The sequence below is a fragment of the Neopelma chrysocephalum genome, unplaced genomic scaffold, assembly GCF_003984885.1.
Source record: "Neopelma chrysocephalum unplaced genomic scaffold, ASM398488v2 Primary Assembly neopelma1_68, whole genome shotgun sequence".
Classification (NCBI taxonomy): Eukaryota; Metazoa; Chordata; class Aves; order Passeriformes; family Pipridae; genus Neopelma; species Neopelma chrysocephalum.
In genome coordinates, this window is record NW_020897727.1 from 4,439,322 (window position 1) to 4,457,923 (window position 18,602).

An 18,602-nucleotide genomic window follows, 5' to 3' on the forward strand; every position below is an offset into this window, starting at 1 on the left:
CCTTTGCAGTTCCTTTAAGAAAAAAACAACAAAAAAAAATAACAAAATGCCAAACAAAGTGTAAATTTTTTACAAATAGATGCCATTGCTCTACAGACTGTACCCATCTGACTGCCTTAGTAACTTCACCACTGTTTTTTGCAGTCATGGTGTGCATCCAAATATAGGACAGACATTAAGTTGAAGCCATTGTGTAAAGTCCACTTAGGAAACTGCTGAATACAATGGTTTCAAATTCTTCTTTCAAATTCATCTCTGAGCCCTTCAGGAGATTATTTTTCCATGCATCTCATCCTTACTATTTGTCCCTAGCACATACTTATTGAATATATAGCATCATTTCATATAATTTCTTTTGCTGTTTAAAACACTGCATTTCCTGCTCCTTAAGGCATCTGTCCTGCTGTGACATGCACAGAAATCCCACATTTCTGAACAGTTTCCCATTCCTAAATTGTAGCTGGGTACAATTGTACCTATGGTGGTATGGAAAATCCAAGGGATATTTTTTGTTTTCCCTGAACTTGTACAGGATAAATAATATAATACAGATATTGTTGGATTAAATTGTCTAATTTTGCAGGAGCAAAATATTTTAGAGTGTTTTGGCACCTGTGAGAGTGCTGAGTGATGGGCTGAGACTGGCTGGAGTTACAGCCTTAGGTGCTACTCAGTACTCTTAAATAACTTTATATGTGTTCTTGATTCCTTCCGAAATATAAACATTACTTCTGTTATTTCTTTCTCTCCAAGTCTTTATTAGGACTTGCATACAGTGAGATATTTTTGTCCACTTAGCTTTAGATGTAGTTCCCAAACAGTGTCCATTTCTGAGGGGGGAATATTGGTTTCCCATATTTTGCCAAGGTCTTTCACCCGCTGCTGACAAATGCTGGTATCTCCTGGGAAGATGAATTGCTGTTGCTTCATGTTAAGTTTGTCCAAGGGGCTTGTACATTAAGAATTACTTTGCTTTCTTTCCAGCAGTGAATTTGGAGGAGTGGTGCATGTGCCACCTGCTTATTCATTCCTTGTTGAACAACTTCATCTCCTCAGGACTGAATTTTTCTTTGGCAGTGTTCCTGGTTGATATAATAGGAACTCTCAACCCAGGTTGAGTTGACCCAAGAGAGGCACACAAGTGGCTTGCCTTGATTCCTGTTATCCCCTTCGTTTGTCAGCACTTGGAGGTTTGTTGCTATGTGAGCTTTTAACATGTGTAACATCAGAGAGGTACAAACAGCTCAGCTGGGTTTGTGAGTGTCTATTTTATATGAAACACTTGGAACAAGCAGCTTTCAGCAGGAAACTGCAACAGAAATTTCAGTGATGCTTATTGTTTGGTGGGGAGGTATTCATATTCTATTTAATATAGTTTCTTTTTCCTGCTTGCATTCTGGTTAGTCCTGGAATTTCCATTTGAGACAGAAGACAGCACTGTTGGCTCCGGTGCAGCCTGGAAGTCTCTGTGTGCAATTTGCTGGCACGGTGCATTTAAATGCTTCTCCTGCAGAGGAACTGTGAATATGGATTCTTTGGAAGGATGTAGACAGATTTGGAGTCAGAATTGATTTAGTGTGAAGGAGAGGGTTATAAGGGTTTCTTTAATGTCCACAGAACTTTGAATCATCTATAAAAGCTCTTTACATCTGTTTTTTTTAAGTTATGATTCACATTTTCTAAAAACAGCTGACATTGATTGTTTTAATAATGTGTAATTATCTTAGTAATTCATTATAATTGTCTCTCATCATGACCATCTTGAACACCTAAAGGCAGAGAGTGACAAAAGAATTCTAATGATTTTATTACTTGAGAAGATAGATTTAAGATAATCAGCTTTCAAACAAACCTTTATTTGATTTGAATATCAAACTCAGTTGTACTGATTGTAGGCTTCTGGCCTGCCCCAGAAGGTTTTTTTTTTTAACACTACCCTAACAGGGCTTTTTCCTCTTTATCCTCTTACTGTTCTTCAGAACTATAAATGAAAGGCTCATGAGAAAGGAAAATGAGAACTGGGCAAAGACAAGAGGGAGAGATGTGAGCAAGCTAAACGTATGGTGAAAGAAAAAGCATATAAAGCTTCATTAGGCTGTATTGTATTATACAAGAGATGCCTTATCCTTATTTGGACTTACAATCAACAGCAAAGAAAAACTTCTTGGCTTTTATTGCACTATGCTGAGGATTTTTTTTCTCACCGTTTTCAAAAGAACTGGGAAAAGTGCACTGAAAAAGGTCTGCGATAATACAGGGGCCACAGCTAGTTCTGAGTGTGTGTTCTCAAGGGAGAGCAGTAGATTCTCAAGGCATAAATGAGAACTTAGTGTTACATGAAGGGTCTTGTTTTTTTGTTACATGAGTTTTAAAACTATGAAAGCTGGACTGTTCTCACTGTGTTAGTCTGTACAGTTAGCTTTTCTCTATTTCACAGAATAGGGTTGGAAGGGACTTCTGGAGATCATCTAGTCCAACTCCCAATTTTCCAGAAAACAATTTCTTTTTATTTACCACAACTGCAATAAGTTATAGTAATTAGTCTAAGATCTAAAAAAAACCACAAAAAGTTGATTCTAGTGTTTGTTTTTAAAGGAGCAGAAGTAAAATTAAACTGTGGGAGAACTACATAGCATTCAAACTATAAAAGGATTTGGATCATACACCCACCAAAAGCTGTCTTGCTCGTCGTAACTACAGCTTTATCTTGCATATTATAAACCAGCTTTGAAGTGAGAGATCACGGTAGCTGTCATCTGCCCAGGTTCCATTTTCCTTGCAGAGTCCATGTTGGAAAGTGCATTGCACAAATATGTGCAGTGAATCTAATAACCCTTGAATCTGGTTGCCAAACACCACTTTTCTGACACTTTTTGCTATGTTTTTAAAGGAATTTGAACATTTGGATTGAGGGTCTTTTGCCTGTATTTACTTGTGTTAAGTAAATTATAAGGATGTTTGCTTTAAAAGCATCTCTCCAATATCTCTTGATTTGGGAAGAAGTTACTATGTGTGGATTCTTTTAACCTTTTGCTGTTTGTGGACTCAGTTTGAAACACGTGCTTATACTACGTTACCTCAGTATTGCATTTGGAACATGGAACAATTTTTAATAGCATTATGTTGGTTTTAATCTGATGTACAAGTTGTTTTCTTGTACATCAAAGCTTGTGCTTTCTCAATTTCACTCAAATTTACGTTTAAAATAGATTGGAAGTACTTGAGCTATGTGTTTTTTTGCAAGTGTCACCATTCACAATCACTGTTAAGATTTCAGCTGCAAGTAATTTCTCTGATACAAGCTCTCTGTGCAAGGTGCTCCCACTGAGCTGCACCAGCCATGGCTTTTGGGGTACTTTTGGTTTGAGTTGGATTGCCAGGCCTTTGTAAAGATGGGCAAAGTGCTGGAAAGAATCCATGGCTATTCTTTGAAATACAGTGAAAAGGCAGTTGTAAGTAATGATTCTCACATGATTTCTAGATGGCATAAGACTGCTAATTTTGTCTTTACATATTTAGACATAAGTACAGGTTTCAGGTGATGAGTATGTGGGACTGTTCTTTTTCTAGCCTCTTCCACTGCCTTTAAAACTTGATCTTTATTAACCATGTAGTTATTTAGTATCACTCTAAAGCAAGAAATGTGTGTTGAGAACATGGTCATTAACAGTTGAGCTTTTTCTTTGTATGTCAGAGATACTCTAAGTTGAGCAGTGATAGCAAAGGACATTTGGAGTCTGGAGTGTTTGACCACATCTACTGCTACAAATGATGCTGAAATTACAAATAAGCTCGAGATTTCCAACAATTTGGACTGAGATCTTTTTAAAATCCATACAGTAATAGAAAGACTAGTAGACTCTAGGAACTGAGTGAAGAGTACAGAGGATGTCCAGAAATAGATTTCCTAGGTAGACCTAGGCTGAAGGAGGTTATTAAAGACATGTTATGCAAAGTATTTTTTATAAATATTTGAAACTACAGTAGGTCTGGTGGGTTCATCCAGCCATTGTCACCAGTGCATGTTTGGTCACATGAATACCTAATTGCACTGAGCAATTTGCTAATGATACTCTTTTTGGATTTGTCTTCCTTTTCCTTTGTGGAGGAATTCAAATTCAAGATCAGAGTTTAACATTGGAGAATGTTTATTCAAATGGAGATTGAAACCAAGCAGGAAGTGGAGAAGAGTGGGTATTGCAGGTCCAAGGTGAATTTGTTGTTAGTGAGTTCTTTGATCATACTGTTTTTTTTAAATAGAATGTTAAGTTTGTAATTTATCTGGAACATCTGCATCTGGTGTTGGTGATGGCTTTGTGTCTAATTATGCGCAAGTTCCGTCCTTGCTGTCCTATGGATTGCTTATTCTTCAGAGCTCCAAGGTTGTTTTTGTCAATATACTGTACTGCTCCTGAACATTAATTACCAAGACTATCAAACTGAGTTATTGGCATAACAAGATGAATGTTTGCAATATAAGTAGAATCAAACATTTTATATTCTCCTCTGCTCCGTAGTGTAGTTTAAAATGAAAACATCCTTGTCCTTGTCCCTTTCTAAAAAAGAGGAAGAAGAGAGTATTTGAAGGTTCTTTGTCCTTGTGCATTATTGAAAATCTTCTAAGATTACTTCAGACTGAAACTTTTGTAGAAATGTGATTAAAATATTAGGGCTTAAGTTAAATTTCATATTCAGAAGACAGATTTCTGCAACTTAATTCCATTTTAGCAAACCCTTCAATATTCCCATATGATTTGCAAACTGAACACTTTCTTCCATTTACATTTAGAAAAAGCCTGCAGTCCAACATTTAATCTAGTTCAGGTAAGCAAAGATTCAAGTAACATGTTTTAATTGTTGTTCTTGGATGATGCAGAAGAAAAACAAACAGCTTCAAAAGTTGGAGCTGATTTCAGACTGGTCAGATTCAGTAGCTGCCACGTTGATTTCTGTGCTCAGTGGTAGGTAATTCCCTCTCCCATCTCTTGGGGTGAGAACTTACTGGATTTCTATCACTTAGGCTACTCCACATCCTAAATTGTCTATCCTTGATAACAGAGCTGCCATGAGGATTTGGGAGGGGTTTGGTGGTGAGGTAGAATAATTCATAAGGCAGATGGGATGTAGGAGGCCACTAAAGGCTTGGCTTTATCACTTGGAGATATTTGGGGAAGTCTGATATTTTCATCACTCCTCCTTCCCTTATAACCCTACTTTCCATCTCCCAACTTCCTGATAAAATAAGGGAAGGACCTAGAAAATATAACTGCATAGATAGATAGATAGATAGATAGATGTACACACACACCATAAAAGGAGGCTCAGCTTCCTAGAAATATAAGTTGGGAGGCTGAGAAAGCATTTCTTGTAGTGCAGGTGAAGTATGACAGAAGTCCTAGGCTGTGGTCAGAAGTATATTGGAAAATTGATAAGGTGTTCAGTGACTTTGGCAGATGATCTAGTTTTTGCATATTAACTGAGGAGATTTCAAGTAATTTTACCAAATCCACTTGCCTAAATAAACTAGTTTGGGTTTTTTTGCCAGACAAAGCACTGTGTATGCCTGAAGCCCTTAGATGCTCTCAGTAACATTTGCAGTTCGTACAGAAATCCATTTCCCAGCATGTTCATAGGCTACATTTCTGAAACATGAGCTTTGATTTTATAGCCTGCAAAAGTGGAGTCCCTGGAATCTCCCTGAGCTGGGGCGTTTTGTCTCTTTGGCAAGGCAAGGTTGGTTAGAATCAGGACTTGCAGTGGTGGTTATTAATGCAGCAGTTCTTGCTGCTGCTTTTTGGCATTTCCATTGAACTCCCCTCTGTGTTCCTCCTTCTCAGGTAACTGGTGGTGGCCTGTATCCCAGTGTGGAGGCAGCATCTTTTGGGATGTGCTGGGCAGGGCTGCAAGGTCAACATGTGAACATAGGGATTTCTCCTGGAGTAGATAAGGAGCAGTAAATCAATTATTACTTTTTTTTTTCCATTATATGCTCTGTCTGTCAGAATTCTAGATGCAAATAGACATTGCTTGTTTAAACATTAAAAGGTCATTATTCTACTAAAGGTTTTGGAAATACATGGATTAAAGGCATTTGAAGAACATTTTTGAAAACCTGTTATTTACTCAGATTTACCTAATTCTGTAAGCCTGGGATTTATTAGCCATTGTGTTAATCAACTTTCTAACGTTGTTTTTTATGCTAAGTACAGATTAAGATATTACGTGTGAACTCATGACTCTTCTTAAGGTCTTGCTGACAGCACAAGAGTTTAAAACTAGTTCAGAAAATTAAATAAGTTTGTATGGTGGACTTGTGATGGCAGATTTGTATTAAAGGTAATTTTCTTCCCAACCGAACAAAGGGATTGATTAAATTACTAAGTACCTATTCTTCTAAATATGTCAGTAAAATTTAAAACTTTCCCTATATTAAGGGTCAAGATGAAAACACATCAGCACAGGCAATCTTCAAACAAAACATCCAAATTAGATTATTAAGTTAAGGATTTTGAATGGGTCCAGTTTATCTCATGTAATTTTTCACATCTAAAACAGTAATAAATTATTCACAGCTGATTACTTCTTGTAAACAGGGTTTCTGAATTTGCGAATACAAAGCTGACGGGGTTTTTTTTCTCTTTGACAGATGGGGACGGACAAAGTGAACATTTATTACCAGTTTGCGAAGATGAAACATGTCAAAGAAGTGCCATCTACCTAACTAAGCTGGGACTGGATCAGGTAATGGGAGTTTGGAATAGCAAAACCCAAGGAAAATACTGTGCTTTATTAAATAATATGAAATAGAAAAACTTTTTCGGGAAAGAAATGAAATTTCCTCACCTGTAATTATTGGATACAAGAGACTTTTATTTATTTATTTATTTATTTATTTATTTATTTATTTGTCCTCTATCTGGAAAATGTTGGTTTGGTGGAAGAGGTTGCATACCTAGAATTCTTTATAATGAATAATTCTACTCAGGAAAATGATGAATGCTTCTGAGGAGTTTCTTGATTGCAAACCACTGCGTTCTAAGCACTATAATTGCCCCAGCATGAGATGAAAAACAAGGTTTCTGTTAAGAGTTGGAAACAGATCTAATTAACTCAAATAAGCTTCTTTAGTTTAACTTAGGGAGTTCTTTTAAAGTAAAAATATATATATACACACATACACATATATACACAGTTGAACCACCCCACACCTCTTAGCCTTTATTTCTACTTTGTCTTTTCTTGAAAAAAGTGGTATATGAAGACTTTTTTTAGGCTGTGTGTCTTCAGAATTGGGCTTCTTTTAAACTACTGCAGGCTCGTTTGTTCACGACACTGCTGGCTTTGAGAGACATGGTCATAATTCATATTCATTTATATAAGTGTGTGATAATCTGGTTTAAGTATTTACAGTGCCCTCATTTATAATAAAGTTGCAGCTTACAGTAAATTAACCAAATGTTTGTTGGATGCCTTAATAAATGTTTTACTAAATTCATGTTTAGCAATGTGAACCAAAAGGCCAAAGTGAGGTATAAAGTACTAGTAGCTGACAACAAAACCCACTGTAGTGTACTTACAAAAATTTACAGTGTGTGCCACACATGCTGCTAGCAAGGTTATGAATTACTGATTATTCCCTTACTGACAAATTAAAAGTAGAATTTTGTGCTGATAGTAGTACCCTCTCTGATCTATAATTCAGAATTTATTGATGAACTTGTTACAGTCTGTAGTCCAAGTTTCAAGTGTAGATTTTCTCATTTAAAGAATCAAAATGTATAGAACACAGGCTATATCACACTTTCCTACTAGTGAGGAAAATCACTCTGTATTGGAAAGGAAAGCACACAGCTTCCAGTCAGGTCAGGAATAACTGGGATGGAATATACCATCAGTGTAAGACAGAGTAACTCTAAATTTGGCAATTTATCTCTTTTAGCCCTCTGATCATGGCAGCTCTGTTCTCAGAAATCATGTTTTGCTGTGCACACTGTGTTTGGTTGGTTGTGAGTTGCTGGGGTTTTGTTTTGTTTTGGATTTTTTTTCTTACATTCATTCCCTGTAAACACAGAATATAGACAGTAGATGATAGCATTGCTAGAGGCACAGTGTTACAGGGGAGTCTGAGCTATGGGCCATAGCCTTTGTATTAAGCAAGTGGCTGCTCAGGTCATGAATCTGCATTGCTTCTGGTTCTCTGGATGAGCACATCACACCGGTTACATCCTGGAATGGGTGAGTAGCTGGGGTGCTCTTTGTCAAAGGACAACTGCTCTTCAGCTCTCAGTTGAGTTACTTACTCTTGATAATATAAGAATTAAAAGGCATTAGAGTTTTTCTGCTCATGTAAATTTGAGACAAATATTGTAAATTAAAGTAATTTCACTGTAGAAAATCAACCCCACACAAACAGCTGGTACTACTGGGAGATGCAAAGCTGTTGGTTAACTGAGAGTAGTGGATGACTGAGGACCAGTTCTGTTAGCTGTTGCTCAGGGTACGTTCCTAGAAGGAAGTGATGAAGCAGTGGCAGAGGAAAGTGTGGGTCAATTTGCATAATATCAGAATTTTTCCAAAGGAGAGTCTGTTATCGTTACCTGCTCTGAAGTAACATTGCATGTAGACAGTTTTATCTTCCTTCATTATTTCATTTTTCATAGGAGTAAACTATTTAATTACTAATACAGCAAATTTTTAACCTATATTTCATGTATTTACTTAGCAATTTCACTGTGTAGTTTCAATTTTAAAATAATTTCCAAGGTAATGACTTTTGAGATAAAAATTAGCCGCTAAATATTGTCTTTTGACGTCTCTTGACGTCTTTTGAAAAAGTGAAGAATCCAAGAGATTCTCACCCTACTAGAAAAAAGTATTAAAAAGTATTAATACTTACCTAGAAACTTTAAAGCAATTTTCTCTTGATATTTTTAGAATGACTTTTTAATTAAAAATGACAGTATCAAATGGCATGCAATAATGACCTGTTCAGGCCTAACCTTTTGAAAGAATTCTATCTAGAGTACTCTTTTTCTTGCACTCATCTGGAGCTGATGGAGCTGCTTCTCTTAAAACATTTTCTCTTCTGTTCTGACACAGTGGGTAGTATCAGTATCCTCATTCATATGTCTGCAGTTTTCCCCATGTGTTGCAGACTTCTTTCAGGTAGAAATCTATTCAAACGTGTGAATTCCCATATTTATTTTGAATGTTTAATTTCACTGAATTTGGTCACTGTGAGATGAGATGACCCAGCTTCCAAGTTTAGACTAAGTAGGTTAATATTCATGAGAAATCTAATGATTTATTCTTTATAAGTGTTAGAAATATCTCAGATAAATTTTTCTTCTTTTGGATGATGGAGCAGGAGTAAAGGCCAACAAAATACACACGAGTGACATTAGGAGATACAGACCTACTAATGTTTTAAAGGAATGTGAATGTTTCCATGGCAACAGCAGAATTGCTATCAGATCTGAAGTGGGATCCTATACACTGTTTCAGATTATGGCAGGTGTTAGGACACCTCAGACTTCTTTAAATTCACCTACAGTCTAATCTGAGAAATGTTTTAACGTCCCTGGTACTATTTATTGTAGAAACTCTAGGTACTGTGATATTCTTAGAGATGACTAATCCTTCTTTTAATTTTGCCAGGTATTTGGTATGATGTTTCATTTGTTTCCTGAGGCAAACAGTATTATTTCAGTCCCTTCATTTGAGAGTTTCTTTGTGGGCTGGATGATTCTTATAACCTTTCTCTGTATAATAGAAAGGTTATAGCTTTATTGCTCTTGGAAATCTAGCAGCTCTGAAGTAGGACACAGTGGTGCATCCTACAGCAAACCACAGGTCTTTTCGGTGTCATTCCATAGGGTAGAGAGGAATGTTACAGCATCGATTACCGGCTGCACTTGGTCAGTGCCAGAAGTTTTTCCTCATTCCTAATAACAGTTTAAAGGGGGGTGGGGTGGATTCAGCTGCTGTAATTGTCATAAATCTCAGGTTCTGCGAGATCCTCTCATCATTCCTAAGTTGCTCATCTTTCTCAAAGCAGCTGTGGGGCTGTGAGCATTGAAAACATGACCTTTACTGCTTTGGTTACTTTTTCCTGTGATTCTGAATCAATGTTGGGGATCATTGTCTTCTGGGCTTTGAACACCATATTAATGGCGTAAAGTATAGTCATTTACTTAGTTTATTTTTATGCAATAGTGGCTGCTCAACTGTGGAAGGGATTCAGGTGACCTTTGTAGGCACTGAAAGCCTGATGCATCCTGAAATCGTGGGACTGTTTGTTATGTGCAGCTGAACTACAGTGCACGTGTGCTGAGAGAGGGAGCCCCAGGGAAAAGGGCTGTGGCTGAGGCAGCTCTTTCAGGCCACTCTTGATGCTCATCTTTCTATAGGGTGGAATAATGCTTCTCATATAAAGTAGGAGAATCCCTGGCATTTCCACAAAATGTATTGGCCAAGAATGGGCACCAATTTCCAAACTTCCAGACTGGGTGGCCTGAAATCGGGCAGCTGGGGGGGGGTGGGGGTTTGTGCTTCACAGGTTTCTGGATATAGTTTAAAAATGCACATGTTAATCCAACAGTTTTGGTTCAAAGACCTGCTACCAGGCTTTGAAGCCAGAGAAGTGCCTTTCCTAATGTATAGAAGAATGGGGACTTTGCAAGAAATGAGCCCTTCTTTCAGTGAAGTGGGGTGAATGCAATGAGTTTTAAATGTTTCTCAAATACTCCAGACATTTTTCAAAATGAAAAAGATGTTGTTTTCACAGAGACGTAGTAAAGCATTCTCTTTCCTACTGGTTGAAAAACAAATGTTTAAAGAGCTTAAAAACAAATTTTCAAGCACTTAAGTACTTTTCCTTTTTTAGCCACAAAATCATTAATTAAAGGATCAAAAATATCTATATAAATGTTCTAAGTAATTATATTAGTGGCATGCAGGGGAATTTAACTGAAAGTGAAGAAGTAAATCTCATTTCTTTGGCTGAATTTTATGTGTTCATTTAGAATTTCTTTTAGATACTCATTCTATTTTTCAGTCTGTTTTCATCTGAGCTGTGTAGCAGAAATCATATGATCAGAAAACTGGAAAAAATAGCTTTGTGTGTCCTCATTATACCCACCTATTTCTATCTTAGAGTGAAAGAAAAAAATTGGTTTTAGTCTTTTCCTATTAAAATAGCAACAGCAAACATGAAGCTTAAAGTGTCTGGATTATCAAATACAAAAGAAGTAAGAGATTTATATTGTTGACAAACACATTTTCATTTTTTGCCCTCTGTAGTGAAATATATGTCCTGAGGCACATGAACAATTAATCTTGCATTACATTACACAAGGCTGCAGTTCATAATAGAAATATTCAAAATGAGTCTCACCAAAAGCGTGGATTACTCTGAATTTGAAGTGTCAGTTTAAACAGCTCCATGTGGTGCTGGAATGTGATCTGGTTGTGCAGTGAACAACACTGATGTTCTGGAAGTGTTACACAACTGCTCTTGCGAACAATCCCACGACTGGTTGAGCAGGATGGAGGGATCTGACTCCATGGCACGGGCGGTGCTGATGTTTGGTAGCAATGGGTGATGTTTTGCTCACCTATTTTATATCTGATTGTAGACCTTAGGATTGTAAAATTGCTTTCTATGACTCACTCTGAATGGAATAAAAAGAAAATACCGATTCATATTTGTGCCTAAAACTTCATGTTTAATTTTGCTTCTTTAAAGTAGTGTTACCATACATGGGAACATTCAAAAAGTATATGATGGATATAATTGGATTTCACTGCAATGACTGTGTGAGTGATACCATGTAAAGTAAAAGCTATATTATATTTCATGGTTCTGATTTCAATCAGTGTTCTTCAAAATTACAGTATTTGCAATAATATTGTGTCATCTGTCTTCTACATGACAAATAAGTGCTAAGAAATCTTACCCTTTGAAAAATTTCCTCGTGTTGAGTCTTTTTCTTCTTTTCCGTTTCATAGATTTTTTTCCAAACCTTCAGCAACTAACAGTAACCAAATAGACATGCGTATGTCACAGGGTGTGGGAGTCCAAACATGTTTCATTTCAACTTTGAGTTTTCAGCAGAAGTGTAGTAGATCATCACTGCAGTTCAGATGTCATCACTTAGTGGGCAGACATGCACTGAGTGTGTGCAGTGTTGGGCAGAACTGTTCCAGTCTTCTAAGCTACTTGTGATATCCAAACCAAGTTGACCTTAATGCACTTCTTTAGTAATTTTGGGGGCTTCTCTGATACGCCTGTGGTTGGTTGTATGTAATCTTAAGGGACCAGTCAAGCGTCACACACAATTGCCATGTGGCAGGAATGTTGTTGATTACCGGATTGCGTTAGCAAGGGAGTCTTTCCACAGCAGGAAATGATACTCATGGATCTCATTCTGGTTCCTGAAATAGCTAAATTGAGGCTTGGATGAGAGACATGTAAGATCTGTTAAGTGCTTTTGATGTTGGTGACAGTGATCCTTTAAGATGGCACCCTTCTGTCCTTTTGAAGGCATTGACAGTTAGTTGACATATAAAATTACTTTTGACTTCAAAAATGGCACTGAATTTCTATGTAGTATTGAAATGTTAACCCTGGTACTTCAGTTTCATACTAACTTGTGAAATTACTTTGATTTTAATTAAGATAAGTTCCTATTTAGCACCTCTGCAACACTTTGGAAAGTAAGTGCATTTCTTGTCCTGGAGAAATTATATTTTGCATTTCTTTTGTACTTTCAGTTTGATACTTTAATCTTAATTTCTTATCAAACATTTCAGTATCTGATGCTGCTGGGGAGATAGGAGGGGAATTGAAGCTCTTGAACTTCTAAAAATCCATGAATAATAGAATCATTTGAGCTGAAATGAACCTTAGGAGATCCAGCCTCCTGCTTTAAGCAGGAGCAACACTGAATTCAGATATGAACTGTCCTGAAGCATACTGATAGTATCCAGCAATTTTGATGAGGGTGCATCAGTCCTCCAGCTTTAATGATGCCTATTGCTTGCAATTCCAGGGGAAAAAAATGAGACTCAGGATCTCAAGGCCCTGATGGTTTGGGTTTACCTACACTTAAGGATTAGAATAGATTCCAGGCAAGCCTGAATTTCAGTTAAGGTGTTCCTGAATATCTCTGTATACTGGACACATTCCAAAACACAGGTCCTTCATTCTTACAACCTTAACTACATTTTCCTGTTCTGGAACAATTTAATGCATAGAAAATACTCAGATTAATTTTTTCATTTGGTGACAGATTTAGGAAATAATCCTTATTTCCTCTATGGAAATTTGTAAATGGCTAAAAATCCTGGTGAAGTGAAAAAATGTCAGCTGTTTTAAATAGAATTACCTTGTTTAAATAAACAAAATGTATTGCTTTACCTAGCTGATGTTTTTTCGTTTTATTTTACAGTGGATTCCTGTCTTGCAAGACTTCAGAAATAAAGACACAGTCTGGGGCTTTGTACCATATCAAAATGACAAATCTTCAACAGAAATTTCATTTCCAATTACACTTCATATTGGAGATTACAATATGGACGGCTACCCAGATGCTCTTGCTATACTAAAGAACACTTCTGGAAGGTAGAGTATATGCAAACCTAGAAATAAAACTATCAGGTGCATGTTCCATCATCAGTCATACAAATTACTAACTTCAGTGCATCTCATTCATTTTAACAAGTGAACAAGACTTTTGATCTCTGTTAAGCATTTCACTTTGTAAAAAGGGACTGTGACTCCTGGTGAGGAATTGCACCAGGGACTGGAGCATGAGGCAGCATTTTAAGTGCTTCTCCCAGATGACAGGAGCTGATTCTCTCCCTTTCCTTTCCCAAATCATCTTCTGTAAAACCCTGATCTCAGCTTTCAGTGCTGACTGGTAACACCAGGCTGGGGAGTTGGGGAAACTGCTCCATGCTGTCACATGGAGTGAACGCTGACTGGTGACTGCTGAAGAATGCAATAGTGGTTTGTCCCTTTTGAAAGACACAAATTTAGATAAACCTAATAATTTACCAGTGGTTCTTATATTGTCCAACTTTAACTGAAAATAAATAGCACACACATCCAACCTCCCTCCCCCACCCCCAAAAGTAGCTTCTAACCCTTCCTATTAAATTTGTCAGTGTAATCTTTGACCTCCCTTTTTTTTCATTTTTTCTTCTTTACTTGCTTCTCCAATATTTTGTATTGCTACCAGCTGGTGCTATATGATAGAGGGCATGTAGGGATGCTTACAGGGGGACTATTGTACCGTGAGGAGTTAGTGATCCACATAACAGCTGACCCGAGGAGGTGCATCCCTGTGCTGTGCCACGGCTCCGGGATAAACGCGGCTGATCGTGACGGAGGAGCCTGTGGGCAGCTCTCACCTGGCACCTGCTGATGGGACTGCTGGCATGTCCTTATCGTTACCTTGAAGTGAAGCAGCGTGTTTTCATGTGAACATCCTTTTGCTTGACAGTAGGAATGATAAATAGCTTGTTTATTCTAAGGAAAACTTAAAAGAGCTCTGGAGACCATGATGCCAGTGAACCTCAGTACAGTCAGGAGATGTGCAGCATGCTGTGCCCTGACTAGAGTCTGTCTGATGCTGCATAACTAGTTTTCTCAGCATCTGAAGAAATGTAAGGTTATTTATGCTATTCCATTTTTCTTCCTCTTGTCATTGCTTGTAAAAGGTGTTTTAACCAATACCTTATGTATTGGTTAATGTAATGGAGTGTTAATATCTTCCTTACTATAACCTTTGACAAATACTTGCACTGGTGCATTACAAGGCAAAATAGGTCTGTCTTACAGGTGTAATTATTGTCTTCCTCTGTACGGTATTTTGGATAAGCTTGGGTGCAGGTTCATACTTTGAATTCATAAGGAAAAGAACTGAGGAGCTCACTTTGATGCTTCAGACAGTGTATATAAAAGAGAATTCAGTGCTGAAGTCCAGGAAGTCAATTCAGATTTTCTAGGGGTTGCCTAAACATGAGTCACCCACTGACATTTTTGTGTTAGAGTTCTTCAGATGCTGACACACACCTAAAAATGACCCAGTTTGAAGAGTAACATGCTTGTATTCAGCCTGCATGCTGTGATTCAGAGACAAGGCTGTGAGCAGCTGAGCTGTCTCTGTAGCTCTGAGCCTTAAAATAACCAGCAGAGCAGGTGTTTCTGTTCAGACATGGCAGACGAGAAGGAGGATGCTGTTACTGCCCAGGACTGGCATAGCAAAGTTAAAGCTCTCAGGCCCTGAATGGCAAGTTTTTCACTCCATACCTGCCTCAGTTGGGAATTTGCATCTTCTGTTCAGCAGTCATTGAATAAAGACTGCAAAGAGTCAGAGACCAAACTAGAGCCAGTGTCTTTCCTTTGCCATAGGAATACTGTGACATCAGGAAAGTTGTTGTCTTTGGTTTTACTGAAGTCCCAGAAATCTTGTGTTTTGAGCTGTACATAGGCTGTCTTCTAGTGTGTGTCCTGATAGCTACTGCACTTCAGGACTGCCTGAAGATTTATGGAGCTCAGAAATTTATTTTAAGTTATTTTATCTTTTAAGATTCTTAGGAGCCTCTGTCCTCTGGCTGGTGTAAGATTATGGCAATGTAATATCATGTAAAAAAGTTTAAAATAGTTTGTAAATAGTTACTCCTGTAGAAGCCCAGGAAGTTACCTATGTCTCATTGCAATGAAGTGCTGTGATACACTTCTATCTCTATTCTCCCTGCTTCTGAAATTTTTGCTTATTCAATTGAGTGCTTTAAAATTAATTTGGAACTTGACATAGAAGTTGAGTGACACAGTAAGGCATAAGGACTGAAGGTACTGGCAGATGATTTGACAAGTTATTGAAAGGGAGGTTCAGGAAGATGAGGAAGTCTGGCAAAAACAGAGTAACTAACCTAAAAAAGAAGAAATACATTGCATGTTAACATTGTATCTATGCAATATTTGTAGAAAAGTAACAAAAACATGCTTTGTACTTTGGGATGGAAATGAAAGGCACTTTTTTTTGCACTCACTATGGAATGTCACATTCATTATTAATTCATTGTTTCTGAGAGACCTAAGCAAATACTTCCTTTTAAAATGTGTAACTGGGTCACTGATTGGAGAGAATTAAAACAGTGTGGGAATTAAATTAAAAGCTGTCCTTAAATTAGAGCAAATTAAAATGAAAACCTTATTTAATCAATTTTAAACACTTCTGGATCAAGCTGTTTATTTCTTTCTCTGAAACCTTTCATGCTACATCTACAGATCTAATTTCAGTGATTGATTACTGTGATTAAATGATAAAAGCATTTTTGTAAACTCTTGACCTCAATCTGTGCTATCGTCTGGGAAGCCTGGTTTCTAGTTGCTGTCTGTAACATAAAGAAGTTAAAGGAGGCAGAAACAATTTTGTTCATCTGAAAATATACCCATATGTGATAATGGAAGAATTAAAATCAATTATATGCTTCCATCACAATTCAGGAAAGTACTTTCAGATCAAATCCTTACAAATACCTACAAAAGACTGAAATAAAGATATAATGGTTGGACATACATTGGTTTACTGTCCTGCCACGTGGGCAAGTCAGGAAAATGAGTAATAGCTTCAAGTATTCTCAGAGCTGTTGTAGGATTCTGCTGTTTCATCTCCTGCCATATCCCTTTGGTTTCAAATTACAGTGTGTAATATTCTGATGTCATGGAGACATTCCTTGCCAGCAACAACAAAAAAATGGAATCTCACTTGTGTTTGCAAGTGTTGAGAGGGCTTGAACCCAGAGAATCAATAAATTCCAACAGGTGGAGATGCTAACTTCACAGTAGATTCCTACATGTTTATATGTTCAGTATGTTTATATGTTCTTTTAACTTCTGACTTGAGTCAAAACCTTCACATTAGAATTCAAGTCCAGAAATTTTTCTTCAGGCTACATACATACATGAATTCTGAATTAGAAGTGGTGTGTGTATATAGAATAATAATAAGTGAAGGGATTTTATTAGTAGTTATTAATTAGTTCATCTGTACTTCCTGTCTTATATAAATGTATTCATTTTTTCACATGCTGGGTTTTTTTAATTGACTCTGGTGACATTGAAAGTGTAAGTTACTATATGTGAGTTTATAAACACCTTTCTCCCATCTAATTAGATGAAACAAATTTTGTTTAACACTTGTTTCCAATTAGATGCTAATAATCAGTGTCTTGCATTGCAAACATGTAATCTAAGTCTTTTTAATTCCACTCTTACTCAAAGTGTATGTTTTTCACTGGTAAAATTGGAAACACCTTATCGCTGTCTGACACTGTTGATAAATAACAGTAAAGACTGAAACTTGGAGATGAAAAAGAACTGGACATGGACAGTTTAATAAAAAACTTTCAAGTATGATAGACTTCTAGAAAGTTTTCTAGGTGTTCATGCTCAGTTTTAAATTAATGTGTATGTATTAATCCTTTATATGGAAGGGCTCTTATTCGACCAAATTATCTCTTCCTAAATCATTGTTAGTTGTCAGTTGTCAGAAGTAAGGTTGGATAGAGGACTTCTTTTAAATGTAGGATTGATGAACACCTTGTAATTGAGCAAATCTAAAAAGCAGAGGCAAATTCAATTACTTTGAATGTCTGGAGTGAGATATGTCATTTAGATGTCCCCAGAATAACTGTAAATGAACTAGCCTTAAACTGACAGCATGAGAGATGTATGAAATTAGTAGTAAATATTTAATTCTAATTGCTAAGAAATATGGTAATATAAATTGAGATAAGTCTTCAGTCTTTCTTTGGTGTTAAGCCCCGCTCATAGTTATTTAGCTTTATTTACCTTGAAGCATAGATGACTTTGGTCAGAAGGTTCCAAATTGTAGACAGCTCTATCCCAAAGTGTCAAGTTATGCAGGAAGTAGAAAATTTAGCTACCATTCTGCACTGGTGTGTATACCTAAATATTTAGAGTGCTGCAAGTAGCATGTGAAGGGCAGAGTTCTTTTGCTCTCTCTCTTGTCAGTATTGAAGCTGAATTGTTTGGTATTGACTGCTGCACATTTGAATAGCACCTTAGCATTGATTTTTAAGTTTTTACCATTACAGCAGTGTCTGTCTTTATAGGCTTTCAAGGACATCATTTTCAGGATGCAGATGATCATCTTCATTACAGGGAGATTTTTACTGATGGTAAATCTTCAAAATTTGGTTCAAAATAATAGGAAGGTCATAAAGTTGGTCTTATTAGTTGTAGTATATAGGAGAAATAAAGCATGAAGGTAGATACTTTGATTCTAGGGATGCTTCTTTATTAAAGGTTTAAATAATACAAGGATTCAACTGGCAGCTCATGAGCTAAATAAAGATGTCAAGAGTCCTTCCAAGAGAGAATTGAAGAGATGAGGAGGCAGCAAAGAGCTGATTGCTCTTCCTTCTGCAGACAATAAGGCCCTGCAACTCCCTGTTGCTGCTGCATGACCCACACACCAAGATTTCCTCCTCCCTTGCTGAGATGTAGCACGTGGGACAGGAGGTTCTACATCTATGAATTTATTTATTTCCTCTACAAGATGGCTCTT

The 18,602-nt window shown here is 37.0% G+C and overlaps 1 protein-coding gene across 1 annotated transcript in view; it reads left to right on the forward strand.

The window, feature by feature from the left end:
* ITFG1 (integrin alpha FG-GAP repeat containing 1) overlaps positions 1–18,602 on the forward strand; it is a 73,826-nt gene that overhangs the window by 28,980 nt on the left and 26,244 nt on the right. The window contains exons 9-10 of the mRNA XM_027685169.1: positions 6,647–6,741; positions 13,452–13,624. Coding sequence (XP_027540970.1) covers positions 6,647–6,741; positions 13,452–13,624 — 268 coding nt within the window. The remainder of the gene's footprint in view (positions 1–6,646; positions 6,742–13,451; positions 13,625–18,602) is intronic.